Below are 14,376 nucleotides of genomic sequence, written 5' to 3'. Positions count from 1 at the left end.
AACACATTTCACGCACGATGATGAAAAATGGATGATCATCATCGAAGTGAAATCGCTTCCGGATCATTCTTCTCGAGGCGAACGTCCCCTCGAACAGATTCGTAGCCATCTTCCGTCTCCACTTTTCGTTTTCGATTGAAAACATCATGGCGATTCCCACATAAAACCCCTCGAAGAGTATTTAGCCATCATAGGGCGATCAGCACCCGCGTTCTCGTTCGAGATCATGAAACTTTTTGCGGTGCTATGCGCGCTGATGATACAATGCGCCGCGTCAAAATCATGGAACAACGATAGTAAGGTGAAAGCCCCGTATGCCTCGACACCCGATGTGACTTCCTTCTTTGCCCGTCAGGTTATTCGGAGGAGTTCTTCGTGTTTAACTGGTTCGGATATTTAAAACGTTTGTCTTTGATAATCCTGATGTTGTCCGGTATTATTCTCTACTATATTCCGGAATCACGTCCACGTGAGTAAAAAAAGAAAAAAAAAAAGAAAAAGAATAGACGTAAATGCGGAGTGGAAGAGACGAGGGTTGTCTAATTCTATATATATTATATAATAATTGTAAATTGAATTCTCGACTCGAGGCAAATATTTTATCTTACTTTTTTAACATCATCGTGTGGAAGGAACGTTGTGTTGTAACATGTAAATGTGATTGAGAAAAAAGGACGAAGACATTTGTTTTAAGCGATGCTTGAATTAGTAATTTCTAGTTTATTCTAATTTCTAGTTTATTAAAATTGCTCGATTTGATTGATCGAAGTTTGTAAAATTTAAAAGAGAAAAATATTAACTTTTTATATTAACGAATCAGATGTCTATATATCTATATATATCTTTATTCGATCTAAATAGCCACGAATGCTTCGATAGTTTAAATGCAAATTACAAATATTTATTTTCCACGAATTTCATCCAATTTTCGTCAAGTTTACAAGTTATCGTAATATTTGTTTTTCAGATGCTCGTCGAATATGTTATATGTTGATCGATTTTACGGCAAACGGTTTAAAATCTGCACTGAGTGCACGGGAGAGCGAATACCTGTACGAGAAGATTAAATCCAAGTACGATCGTATTCGATACGAGCATTCGCTCGCTTCGCAGAAATATATGTCGCCAGAGATTCAAGATGACAACGAACACATCCATCGACCCCACAAAAGTATTTCAAAAAAGTCGAAAGTGTATTTGGCCGATGATATGATGGGGTCAGTGAGGAAATTTATCGAATTTTATCGAACGATTGCCAATATTATTCTTTCCTTCTTTTTTTTTTTTTTGTTTTAAAATGGCGTTAATTATATATTTAGAAATAAGGAGAGGATAAGGAAAAAACACAAAGATCGAATCACGTTGTCCAAGTCACGTCATCTTCGCAGCAGCATGAAAGATATCTCTATGGGTGATTGCGCGGAAATCTCCAAACCGATCTATTTTTATCCCGAAAAATTGGACGATTTTCAGAAATACGTGAAAACAAGTTTGTCCGGTTTGAAACGCGATAAGAATTTAGAGAATTACACGCTTTTGATCAGGTATATAATTACATTATCGAACTCTTACTCTTTGCTATTATTACTTTTTCCCCGTTTATTATTTATAAATGTAAAGCGAACAATTTTATCAACAGATTTCTATATCCAATAGACCGTAATGCAATGTAATTTTTTAATTTCCAGCAAGGTGCCTCTATCGGTAAGAATGGGTCGCTTCTCTTCCGGCATATTTTTCCGGCATCACAAGAATACGTGACATCACATTAGCATCCCACTTCCAGATTAAGCAGAGAAACTTGTTGGCAGAAACGTGGTGATTCGATAAAGTTAATATGACGTCACGTGTTCTCATCCTATCGAAATTCGCTACTTTCAGCGGCGGTAATTCCAATTTGTAGTAAAAGAAAGAAATAAACCATGCGTATACAGATGATTTTTATCGTCTTTGTTTCATTCGTTGCTTTGATTAAACTGTTAATCTTTTGCATATATTAAGAGATTATATATTCGCGAAAATCTATTTCGCTCTGAAACTCTCGAGAGGAGAAATTGTAGAGTGCAAGAGATTAACACGTAAGCAAATATATCAACGAACAACGATTAGCAATGGTATCGTGACATTTGGCATTGCAGTTCTTCAACTTTTCTGTGAAGAGAAAAATGAACGGACAAATTCGAATTCAGCTGAGAATTGATAATATAATTTCGTTTAAAATTTCGTTCTTTTACAGTGGCAGTCCACAACAAATGGCGATATTCGATCAAAAGTTCGATAAGGAAGACATGGTGATTGTTCAAGATCCGTACATGAAAGTGGAGTACAAGGAATGCGGCACTTCCACCGACAAACTGTCGGCGAAAGTGGAAGCCTCAAGCTCGGAACACGAGGGGCCAACTAGAGACCTTAACGAGAATGTAATGGACCCAATAAATCGAAGAATTTATAAGATTTCGTTCGAAAAACAATCTTTATTTAAAATACTCCCTAATAATTTAAAAAATTTTGCGTTTTCACAATTCTATTCTACTTTCTTTCTTTAATGCAGGACACGGAAACGTACATAAAGGAAATTGAATTCAGCTCGATCCCGGAACACACCGGGTCAGGATATTCTATGAACAAGTTGTTGTATCAAACAAGTCAATGCCAATGTGATCAAGATTGTTGTAAATCCAATGAATATTCTTTTGGATCTTTGAATCCAACTTTGAACAAGGCAGCTATGTCAACGCAGTATTTGCCCGAGGTAAAAAAAAGAAAAAAAAAATGCGTTAAAGTAAATGAAAGATTGTTATTAACAGGCAAAAATTACATAAGAATATCATAATTCCATAAAGCATCATTTAAGATTGTCTCGAAGCTCGAATCCAAAATTGCGTAAAGTGTTACAAGAGAACAACGAGAATCTGTATACATCTATCGATTGCAATAATCACATGGATACTTGTCCTATGAAGCACGTTAATTCGAACACTCGAAAGGTTGATTTTAGAGAGGAAAATATACACGGGCATAACGAAACATGCGCTGAACAGGTATTACGTTATTGGTTCGTGAGAGAATATTTGAATATGACTTTTTTTTCCTTTTTTGAACAGAAACAAATGGAGAATAAATATGCGTATGAAAATATGACCAAATTACGGAAAAAAAGGTCTAGGAACAACGAACCGTCGAGTGGTTACTATTGCAACGATTTTTCATACCTCACTGATCGAGGAGGAGAAGCTGACGACGAAAATTCTCAACAAGTGGAACGGCCGATTCGAAAGCACTATCTCGACGAGAAACCTCAAAAAGAGAATACTTTGTTGGAAAGTTCGGACGAGTCGATTTTGGATTATTACGAAGGACTTGATATGGAGCCTATCCTGAAAAGTAAGTAGTTTAAACATTATAAATTGGAAATATTACTGCATATTTCGCAGAATCTTCAATTAAATTTTACTTTTCTCGTGTATATCTTTTCTTTTTAAATAAGTTTTCAAGAACACGATATTTGAACGATTCGTGGAATATCTTTGAAAGTTAAAATTGTAAAGATTATATTAGCCTTTTCAATATTTCATCGAAAGAAAATTTATCTATGCTCTATATATGCATAAAGCGTTCTTAAAAAGAGATTTCATTAAAGATAGAATGATTGAAACTTGAAAGTTTATTGGAGAAAAAAAAAAAAAAAAAGAAAAATCAAATAATCTTGAAAATCTTGCGAAATTATTAAAAAAAAAAAAAGAAATCATATCAAAATAACAAATTCTAAATTTCACATTCCACGATGAAAATTCAACGAACAAAATTATCATCGAATTATGACTTTATTTTTAACGATCCAGATCGATTCAAACCGGCTCTGCTACGAGCGGTGAATTGGATCTTCGGTGGTTGCCCGGAAGCATCGAGAAAAGCGGCGTTGAAACGCAACAAGATCGAAAAGGAAGAGAGCCAAGAGACCGACGAATGGTGCCTGTAGTCAAGGGCTTTGAATACCTCGTTGCAAATCGTTTCACACCGTCGGCAAAATCGTAGTTCTGTCGCATCGAACATTTCACGTAATACATCTCATCGATCGTTAAATTTACGAAGTTTATCGATAAATTTAAAAAAAAAAAAAAAAAAGAAAAAAAAACATTTTGTCCGTCTTTAATTTGAATAAATGTGGGTTTATCATTTTCTCCCTTCATATTGCTTATCTTAACTAGAAACAGGATACGAGCGCATCATTCAAAACTCGAAATAACGACGAAACGATCCGTGTTTCCGCGAATCCATTAATTCACAAACAGATTTTCTCTGGATTCCTACCGCGCATCCGGAAGTGGGCGAATCGAAGAAATCGTTCCACGAGGCATTGATTCACTTTACGAGGTTGGCCGTGGCACGTTCGCCAAGTTAATATTTACAATAGCATTTAAACTGTTTATATATCCGTGGAATACCTTTACAGGATCGATTCCAGAGATTTGAACAGAGTTGAGAAAACATACAAAAAAAAAAAAAAAAAAACGTTAGAGCTTATTCATCAAATTACAAACAATTGAATACGAAGCGAGACGCGAATAGAACGAGATATCTCTATCTCCGTTCCACCACCGTCTCGCTCCCATTCCTGTCTCACTTCACCCAACCGCGACTCGATAAATTAAAGCCTCAGCCGACATTTTTCTCTACACCAACTTTCGCTCCTTTCTTTCGAAACTGTTCCACGAACGTATTAACACCCCATATACAACATTCTCTCTCTCTATATATATACATATATAACATTCGTGGAGACGAATCTTTGAACGCGGAGTATTTGGCCTAAGGAAAACGCGTGTTGCCGAGTTTTCGAAACGGGCGACCTTCTCCTCCTCCTCCACGTTGGTGCGCGCTCTGCCGCTGCCGGAAGTGGATATCGCGTGTATATATGTGGCTTAAGAGCAATAAAGGAGGGCCGGACTCGCCGAGCCGCCAAAAGAGAATGGGGAGAGACAGTCGTGCGGAGACCAAGAACCGCGTCGGATCACGCAACGGAACCGCGAAATTCTCAGGAACCACGTGACACTGAGAGTAGGAGGAGAAGGAGGAGGAGGACGATCGATCGTTTCCCTGTTTTTCTTTTTTTTTCTTTTTTTTTCTCTCTCTCTCTCTCTCCCTTCCCGTTTCGATAATAACTAAGCCGCTTGGATTTCTAATATCGATCCCTTCCGCCCTGTTTCGCGCGGTTAACCGCGTACCTCGCCTCCCTTCCGCGACACCGTAAAGGGAACTTCCAACCCTCCCGATAGTAGGAGCGAAAGTATCGTCGCGAGTTCACGTGTCACGCTCCGCTCTTTTTTTTTTTTTTTCCCCTTTTTTCCCCCCTTTCTCCCGTTTGGAAAGAAGAGTTTAAAGAGAAGTCGTCCCCGCGATGCCCGACTGTTGTGCGAGCTGATAGAAAGTGTATAAGCGACGTGGAATGCTCGAGGAACGGTACATCGGTGTGTTCTAAACGATTGGTGAGTACGCAATGGAATAAAAATAACGTCGATATTTTTTTTTTTTTTTTCGTTCGATATTCTCGCTCTTTTACCTGTGCACTCGATTCGTAAACAGGGGCCGACTTATTATATAGATAGTAGAAGAAAACATGCTCGAACTCTCGTTCGCCCGATTTTTCGACATTAACGAGGATGCATGAGATGTCACATACACGTATTTTTTTACTTTATTTGCAGCCTAGCAATTGTATATTACCTATACAATTTATCCATCGTGCATCCACTCGCGCGTATTGACATCGTAATTGCAATTCTGCTTACTTAAATTTAAGGGGAAATCCGGTGAGAATTAGGCGGAACACGTGAACGCGCAAGAACAACATACAAAGAAAATCGAGTTGAACCGCGAACCCCGATTTATCCGACTCGGTTTAGATTCGCGACCAAAACACGGTCAGTCGAGCCTATCGGCTCGGTTCATCCGTAACGCGGCTTACACGCCGGGATGGTACATTGTTAGACGCCGGAGTAAATTCTTTGAATTCCACGGGACATGTGCGAACTGTTCTATTAATGTACCCATCACGGGTTCCCTTCTCTTTCCTCGGACGACCGCGCGCGCGCGCGCGCACCTCGATTCCCGCTCTTTCTCCGCCGCTGTTTTCTCCACGCCCCTCCCCGCCCCTTTCACCCGGCGCCGCGCCGATGGAACAGGAGAGCCACGGTGTATTTAAACTTTCGTTCGAAGGGGAACACGAGGCGAATGCCTCGGCCCAGATGGACCCGTTCTTGTCTCGATGAAGAAGACACGGGACACCCGGTAAATGGAAACCCGCGTTTACGATATTCGTGAACGTCGAACGCAGTCTCGAGGATGGAGGAATGTAGAGATTGACGAGAGGGTTCGAAAACGCGCAATGCTTCTCTCTTTTTTTGATAAAATTTTAAGGATTTCTCGATTATTCGGTATACATCCAATATTTCAAGACAGTTCGTATATCGTTTTTTTAACGAAGTTAATCGGTAACTAGATCATAAATGATTTTAGCGTTTTATAATTTTCATAGTATCAAAATTATATAAAAATTCTACTAAACGATAATACGAAATACGACAATAGTGCATGCACCTAATTAATTTGTAAATATATTACTTATATCATTTACATAGTATTTTAAAAATTTAATAAAATCTTCAAAAACTTATTTAAAAATAATCAATATAAATTTCGATGTTTTTATTCGAAATTCCCTACGATTTTAAATTCTCAGTGTACAATGCAGATACATTTTCTAACCTTTCTCGCTATTTTTTCTTCCATTTAGATTCTACGAAACCTGAAATAATATAGCAACTTTTTTGTCTAGCAGATTTCCAAATTACAAATATCATTTTACTTTTCCTATTTCGTCAAAAAGAACAGACACGTATAATAAGTTGTTTATAACTGTTTGATACCGATGCTGAATAATATTCAATCGTTAATATTCACAGATCTTTAAATGCGTTAAATTTGTTTGCTAGCCGATATCGAGCCGATATTATTAACTGGCCGCACTCGAGACCACAAATTTCGACAATGTTTTCCTTGGCAGACGCGATCGGTCTACCTGTGTCAGTGCTCGAATATTTTATATGAAATTCGGAAACGTTATCGGCGACCGTGGAAACCGGCCAAGGAAAGATGTAACCGTGACAAATTTTTCCTTGGTCCTCGGCCACGCGTGCGGAAACCGCATAAACACGCCCCTCGTTTCTTCTTCCTTCGTTCCTGCCGCTTCTTCTGCATTTCAATCTCGAGTTACACAAGTTATGTTACACTTTGTGCAGCGACAAATGCGCGGAGTATGACGTCAAATGCAATTAGAGGTATTCGGAGGAAGAAGAGTTCGTTATGCGAGGTGAAGGTGGCCGTGATTGGAGCGCCAGGTGTCGGCAAAAGCGGTGAGTATTACGTTTTATCACGAATCTTGCTCCATCTCTTTGCTGCATTGTCTTTTGCCTCGGATCGAAACGAGTGTTTACCTTTTTTTTTTTTTAATTAAAATTTAACGTATTCTCATCTTTCAAAACGTTTGAATTTTGTTAATATTTCTGAGATTCGAAAAGTACATTTTGTAATTACTTTGTACGGTCTATTAAAGATAGGATAAAAAAATTGATGAAAGCTTAGATTTTATTAACTGAAATTTTTCAACGTTCACTAATAAAATTAGTTATTTTTATTGATGTATTCATGCAAATTTCCATATACTTTTATATATTTCGATCGAAGCCACGTTTCGATGGAATTGTTGAAGAGTAAGAGGAAAATAGGGAATGTCTATTTTTGATTAGTGGCTGAAAGAGTGTGTATTTATATTTCAAAAATTGAAGAAAGAAAAAGCTATCAGATTCCAAGGCACACCGTCGTTTTAACTTTAAAATTGAAAAATTTCTTCTTTTCAAATCGTTTTTTTTTTTTATCTTCAAAAAGATCGAGAAATCACAAGATTGAAATCGAAATCTGATTTTCTCAATAAATTTGCTCAAAATATTTCCCGCTCTTTCCTTTTATCCATAAGTTATGTAAAATCCGCTTTTACTTTCAGCGCTGTTATTTTGTTTTCATCGGTTGACGTGCTCACAACGCGAGTGTTTTCATCTGCATTTTCACTTGACTCGCTTTCGTGAGCAAGCTAATGCACGTGGTAACACTTAATTTTGTTTTTAACCAGGACGATAACGAGCGTGACATTAACCATAATCCTTTGGATACAATATCTTGCAAACTCGCGGTCAGAAGATTGATACGACTGAAGAAACGTTCTAAATAGCAAATGATCGTCCTTCGTCAACGTCGTTTCTTGCGATGCATATGTATTATCATTATATTCGTATCTTTGCTCTTTGTAACATGGAAACATATTCGATATTATGATTAAAATTTAATTTTAACTTTGATTTTCCTCTCAAAAGAAAAACTTTCGTTTTTAATATTCAAATAACAAATTGTTGACGTATGTCATTCATGAAAATCTTCATTCACCCGACAAAGAGACATATTTTACATCACATTTATATAAAAAATTTTAAGAAAGATGCACAGAATGCACAAAATATATCAAATACTGGTTGAAACAATTGATAATGAAACAGTTCTTATATCATACATAACACATGTATGTGTTAACAAGAAAAATCATAAAGTAAGAAATGAAGTGATCAGAAATAAAGTAATCACACGTTTTAAGTTTTCGCTTATTAATAAAAATATTATTAGCGATAAAACATCGATAAAACATTCGATTGTTAAATTATTTCGAGCTCGCGCAAGAACGATTGAAGAAAAAAGAATCTCGAGCCCAATTAATTCAAGTACACATGTCCACGCGACAGATGTGTGTACGATAAACGTGGTTAAGACCCTGAGAGAAGGCAACCGAGCGTATTTTTGGTAATGGCACGTGTGAGGCATAGGTGAGTGCATAATCGGTCAAGTCTCGGCAACGTTTCACACTGACCGCAAAATATTCGATATAATTTAACAAATTTTATCATCGAAATTCCTTTGGATCCTCGTTTTAATCGAGCTATTAGATCTTCGTGTCAATTTAAAAATCTTTAAATAAAATAGACGAAAAGAGACAGAAAAGAAACGATTTTATATATATATATAATTTATACGGTTTCCTATACGATTCAACGTTTTCGTATTCGAGGGTATTTTTAACTCGAACAAATAATTGCTCGATTCGTTGAAAGAAAGGGAATAAAGGCGATTCGTGTATTTGAGAATGATCCGTGCGAAGAATTGGCACGAGAATCGAACTTTTAATGATCCGTTCGAGGGAAAGCGTCCAAATGATGCTGTTCGAATCTTTTGAACGTAAATACATCATCGATAAATTCGAAACGAATTTTCAAATGATTCTGTCAATCACTGAGATAAAGCACGTCGAAAACATTTTGCATTTTTTAAAATCCCCACTTTGGCATTGATTCTTGTTACCTTGAAAAGTCGGGAAGTTTTTTATTTTTATTTTATCAACCGCCTCGCCTCAATATAAAAATCTTTCGCCTCTCCTCTTGGAAATTTGCGCATCGATATTGCCAATACACCACACCGGCCTCGATTCGAATCATTGTCTTCTCGAAGGTTGTCTGCTCGAATGAAACTCGCCCGCGTGGCGCTTATAAAGCGGGTCACTTTACATTGTGTTTAAGACGAAACACACCATGGTGACGTTTAACGTTGGTGCAAGGTTTTGTGGCGCCGTGGCAGGTTCGAGTTCGAGGTAAAAATAGTGTGGTGTGCCTCGAAGCGGGTCACTAGGCTGTAGCTCTCGTTTCTCTCGCGATTGGATCGCGATATGTCGGGACGCGTGGTATCGTATCGTGCAAGATCGCGTACATTTCCACGTTATCAGAATGGAAATTGATTTTGCTCCCTGGAAAATGGAGGAAAAGAGCTGGAGGCTCGAAGGCTTGGTTATTTGTGTAAAACATACGTAAAATCGATATCCATGCTACACGTGACGTAACGATACTTCGAAAAAAAAAAAAAAAAAAGGAAGAAAGAATTTGTATTTTTTTTTTTTTTTTTTTTGTAATCAGCTTGCGCCCCAAATAAATAATTCGAAATGGGACACACGACTCTAAGAAAATGTAGGTTGATTACTTTCTAACACACGTGTGTGCATGGAATTTGTATTGACGAATGAACAATCTAATACATGTCACGCTCGTAAACGTCTGTCACGTTAGATGAGCGGAATAAAATACAAGTAGAGTAGAAAAGTATGTATGAATACTAATAAAAATAGAATCGAATCGCGCGTATTGTCCCTCGTAACGTGTATATACCCGTCCTTTGTATCGAAGTAATTCACGATCTCGTTTTCTAATTAAATAGAATATAACGAACGATTAAAAAAAAAAAAAAAAAAAAAAAAAACGTTTCAATAACGCGCACGTTCTTCTTAAATTTCAGCATTGACAGTGAGATTTCTAACGAGGCGGTATATCGGGGAATATGATCACCAGTCAGGTAAGGAACATCTCGATTTACAATTGGCGGCGTGCTCGCGATAAGATGCGGCCTCTCGATGCGGTATAAATTACAATGTGAATGGTACAATAGAATGAGGCGTTTTTTTGAAAAATTGCCAGCAACTGGTGTGCCACCTCGGGGACCGTGTGTATACTCGGCCTGCGCATACTTTGGTCGTCCGCGTCTGATCTAAATTTATCGAAGACGAATTTGACACTAGAGACAGGACGGATACTAATGCGAGGTTGATATTCGAAGAAAAAACTTCTTCTTTTGTACAAATAGAGAGACGTGGGTAGGGGGGGGATAGCGAGCGGTTTCCTCTAGCGAGCACGTGCTTGAATCGAGATCTAAAACTAGACTGTACTGGAAAGATCTACTTAACGGCCACAACGGCTACCTGATCTCTCTGTTGCAACCGAGTTTTAGCGGTGAAAATTTATTACGTAATTTTTCCTCGTCGTGGCTGTCGAGGATGTCGAGCATCGAATCGTTGTGCACATGCCTATAACTTGTCATTGGTATTAACAAATTTTCCTTTCTTTGTGCCAATTTTCATTTATTTTCTATTTTCTTCTTCTTCTTCTTTCTTTTTTTTATTTTTTTAGAGAACAGATACAAACACGAGGTGTTAGTCGATGGCGAGCCCATCCTTTTCGAAATTTTGGACACCTGCCCGAAGGTAATACTTTTATCGATGATCAAAGAGATTCGAGTCAAGTGATTTCATTAACAATCGACAAAATTAAAAATATTCTTCTTTTCTGTTCCATTTACAGAGCGAGGATGAGTTACCTTCTACGGAAACTGTACAATGGGCGGATGGATTACTTTTAGTCTATTCGATAACAGATAGAGGCTCCTTCAATTTCGTGAGGAAAGCGAAAGAAACTCTCGCGGTGGTTGATCCCGAAGCCACTATGCCTCTTGCCTTGGTTGGGAACAAAGCCGACATGGTACACTTGAGGCAAGTTAGCACTGAAGAAGGAGAAATATTAGCGAAGGATTTTGAATGTTGGTTTAGCGAAGTATCTGCCGCGGAGCAAGTATGTTTTTCTAATTTTCTTATCTAAGTGTAAGATTTCTATACCTGAACTTTATTGTGAACGAGTAAACACGTTTCTCCAGGTCACACAAGTTGCCGAATCTTTCCACGAATTGTGTCGAGAGGTTCTGGCAGCAAGAAGAAGGAATAAACAATCTTTATTGGATAGAATGCTTGGTAGCAAAGCAACGCGTGCTTATTCACGAGGTAAAAGTGACTCAGCGCTTCCGAAAGATTAATATATACATATATATATATATGAAATTATACATTTTTACTTATATGTATATCATTTCGTACAATTTATACTATATACAAATTTTATAAAAGAATCGTTTTTAAGAAAATTTACGATGTAATCTTATGGATCAAAAGTAAACGGCACATAGTTTATTATATATGTGTGTGTGTACTCGATATTGAAAGTTACCAAAGATTTATGTAGCATTGTGTAATAATGTTTTTAATTTATATGATATTATACTATGTAAATGATATGTAATACATAAATTTTAGAGATTCATATTTCAATATTTTATCAACGTGTAAGCAAAGAGTTTTTTAATACATTCTCGTGTTTTCTAATGGAAAATTTTATAGTTTTAGTATGAATTAATATCTATGTAAAAATTTAATGCAATATATAAAGTATTTAAGTCAAAATTTCATATTCTATCGTGTTATAACATATAAAAATTGTATAATTCGTTCATTCTGTAAGGCTGATTACAAATATGTAACCTATGTGAGTATAGTTTAGACGGATATAAAAACATAAAATAATTAATCTATATTTATTTTGTACTTATAATGAAATTATGACAATAAATATTTTACTTACTTATTATATCATTGTGATATGTAACACTAAATCTTAACTTCAAAATAGAAGATTTTCTTTATGCAATAATGTTCACGTAATAAAACATTTTTAGTTCTCTTTCAACACTTAGGTCACATAGATTCACTTTATATACAAAATTAGAGAACTATTTATTTTGTATCATCATATGTTTCTAGAACATCTGCTAAATGTTCATTATCTCTTGGTTTTTTAAATTGTTTTCTTTTACTAATAGGTTTCTTTCGTTTAATCGGAGCAGGTTTTTTAGGACCATGATCTTGCATGGATCGTATTCCTTGCTTCTCTAAATACTCATCGATTTTTTGATCGTCCATAGCATCTACTGCAACAGATCTCCATAATTTTTGAAATTCATCATCTATTGGAAATTGTGCAGTTTTATCATTATAAAATACTATCTTTTTTTTATCTAAAGGTCTTGTTATAAATAATATTTCATTTTGTAGACTCTGAAATTGATAAATGCTTATAAAAATTGCTGTTATATTATAGCGACAATATCAGAACTATCGCATTTCTATTTACCTTTAAATGTTTATCACAGTGAGGCAGACTTTCTTGTATATCTTCTAATAATATTCCACCAAGACCTTTTAAATCTTGTTGCTTTAATAATCTTAAGAGAGATTTCTTATCCTTAATTTTATACATAGCTTTAAATACGAATCTACCATCTGAAGTTACTTCTATCTTTGGGTTTTTAACAAGAGCTTCCGTTTGAAGCCATTGTTTCACCTGATATAAAGTTTTGTATTTTTATATATTTATATGTCATTAATATATTATCAAATTTACCTTTGATCCAACATCTAATTGATTTGTTTCATCTAAAATTTCTTCTAATGTTAAAGGATGATCATCTCCTTCTTGATGCCTAGCTTTCATATGTTTTACAATTTTAGCTAGAACACCAAATTTGTATTGCGTACTACCAGACATAGTTTTGTAGTTAACCATATCCAGTTTTGGTCCATTAGACACAGAGGATGGTTTAGGTTTTTTCTTAAATGGTTCATCTCGTATTGAATCTTTCTCTTGTTCCTTTCTCTTCTTTTCTATCCTGCAAAAATAAAGCTTATTACTTACAATATTGTATCAAAGGTTATGTTCGTATAGGTTATATTCACAATTTATACTATATTATAATTTTAATTTGAATATTTACATTAAATTCCGAATATTGCAATAATGAAGAATGTTTTTATTCCATATATAATTTAAACATAATTTTTCCTTTTTATAAAAGTAAGTATGCTTCTATAAACTTAGAGGTTAAGAGAGAAAAACCATAGATAATACTTACGTTGGTGTACTAAGAGCTTTTTTCTTAAAAAGCTCTCGTTCTCTGAGTAATGCTGGATCCATTGTATTAGAAAATTTAAATTATATAAATTTTAAAATTCTTTTTCGTATATCTTGAATTGTCACTTTTCCCACATTCTAAACACCGAATGAACAATCTACCAATCAGAGATTCTCAGTTACTGTATGTTATATTCGAGCATCGAAGTAAATGAATTTTACTGCGCATGCGCCTATGTTTTCGATTAATCGTTTCATAATTAAATTATTGAATCGTTTGACAATTTCAAATATCGAAATACGGTGGCACGAATAAAGTCAACGGTTCAGTGAAACGTGTGCAGTGTCTATAAAAACCGAAAAAATTGTATATTTACAAATTGTGTATTTATAAATTATATTAAATTAAACGTGATTTTTGTTTCTAACAAGTGAACATTGATATTTTTCTGTTGTGATAATCTTTTTTGTATAAATAAGAATATTCGTGACTCGATCTCGTGAATCTCTCGATCTCTCAGCCACGCCATTACATTCATTATATATAAAATCCGTCAAATTTGTAATTTGAATTCGATATTGGTCGTTGCAATGAATTTATTTTATAATTTTACACAAGTGTGAAGATTTTCTACGATGAATAGCTAGTAATTCTCAAACGTGT

At 35.7% G+C, this 14,376-nt stretch overlaps 3 protein-coding genes across 4 annotated transcripts; 2 read left to right on the top strand and 1 right to left on the bottom strand.

Annotated features, from left to right (window-relative positions):
- The first annotated feature begins 5 nt into the window (after positions 1-5).
- LOC105735255 (uncharacterized) lies at positions 6-4,189 on the top strand. The gene is made up of 9 exons (XM_086910078.1): positions 6-296; positions 356-469; positions 968-1,217; positions 1,320-1,544; positions 2,237-2,420; positions 2,552-2,752; positions 2,844-3,041; positions 3,105-3,384; positions 3,843-4,189. Exons 1-9 carry the CDS (start codon positions 227-229, stop codon positions 3,977-3,979), a joined length of 1,659 nt encoding a protein of 552 aa, XP_086766204.1. The 5' UTR covers positions 6-226; the 3' UTR covers positions 3,980-4,189.
- A 431-nt stretch (positions 4,190-4,620) lies between these two features.
- On the top strand, positions 4,621-12,392 carry LOC100864874 (ras-related and estrogen-regulated growth inhibitor). Of its 2 annotated transcripts, XM_086910079.1 has the most exons (7): positions 4,954-5,486; positions 6,217-6,288; positions 7,299-7,412; positions 10,441-10,497; positions 11,109-11,182; positions 11,280-11,546; positions 11,629-12,392. In XM_086910079.1, exons 3-7 carry the CDS (start codon positions 7,316-7,318, stop codon positions 11,782-11,784), a joined length of 651 nt encoding a protein of 216 aa, XP_086766205.1. In that variant the 5' UTR covers positions 4,954-5,486; positions 6,217-6,288; positions 7,299-7,315; the 3' UTR covers positions 11,785-12,392. The 2 variants fall into 2 exon arrangements, with proteins under 2 accessions (XP_003692923.1, XP_086766205.1); XM_003692875.4 differs by lacking the exon at positions 6,217-6,288 and having other exon boundaries at positions 4,621-5,486.
- On the bottom strand, positions 12,326-13,925 carry TfIIEbeta (transcription factor IIEbeta). Its single transcript, XM_003692874.4, has 4 exons — positions 13,714-13,925; positions 13,206-13,470; positions 12,936-13,145; positions 12,326-12,859 (listed from the first exon to the last, which is right to left on the bottom strand). The coding sequence occupies exons 1-4, from the start codon at positions 13,773-13,775 to the stop codon at positions 12,539-12,541; spliced, it is 858 nt and encodes a 285-aa protein (XP_003692922.1). The 5' UTR covers positions 13,776-13,925; the 3' UTR covers positions 12,326-12,538.
- Between the last annotated feature and the right edge of the window lie 451 nt (positions 13,926-14,376).

This window comes from Apis florea, unplaced genomic scaffold (genome assembly GCF_048593485.1).
Source record: "Apis florea isolate Af1SG1 unplaced genomic scaffold, ASM4859348v1 contig_3170_pilon, whole genome shotgun sequence".
In the NCBI taxonomy this organism is placed as follows: Eukaryota; Metazoa; Arthropoda; class Insecta; order Hymenoptera; family Apidae; genus Apis; species Apis florea.
The sequence above is the reverse complement of the archived record's forward strand: the minus strand, read 5'-3'. Positions and strand labels throughout refer to the sequence as shown.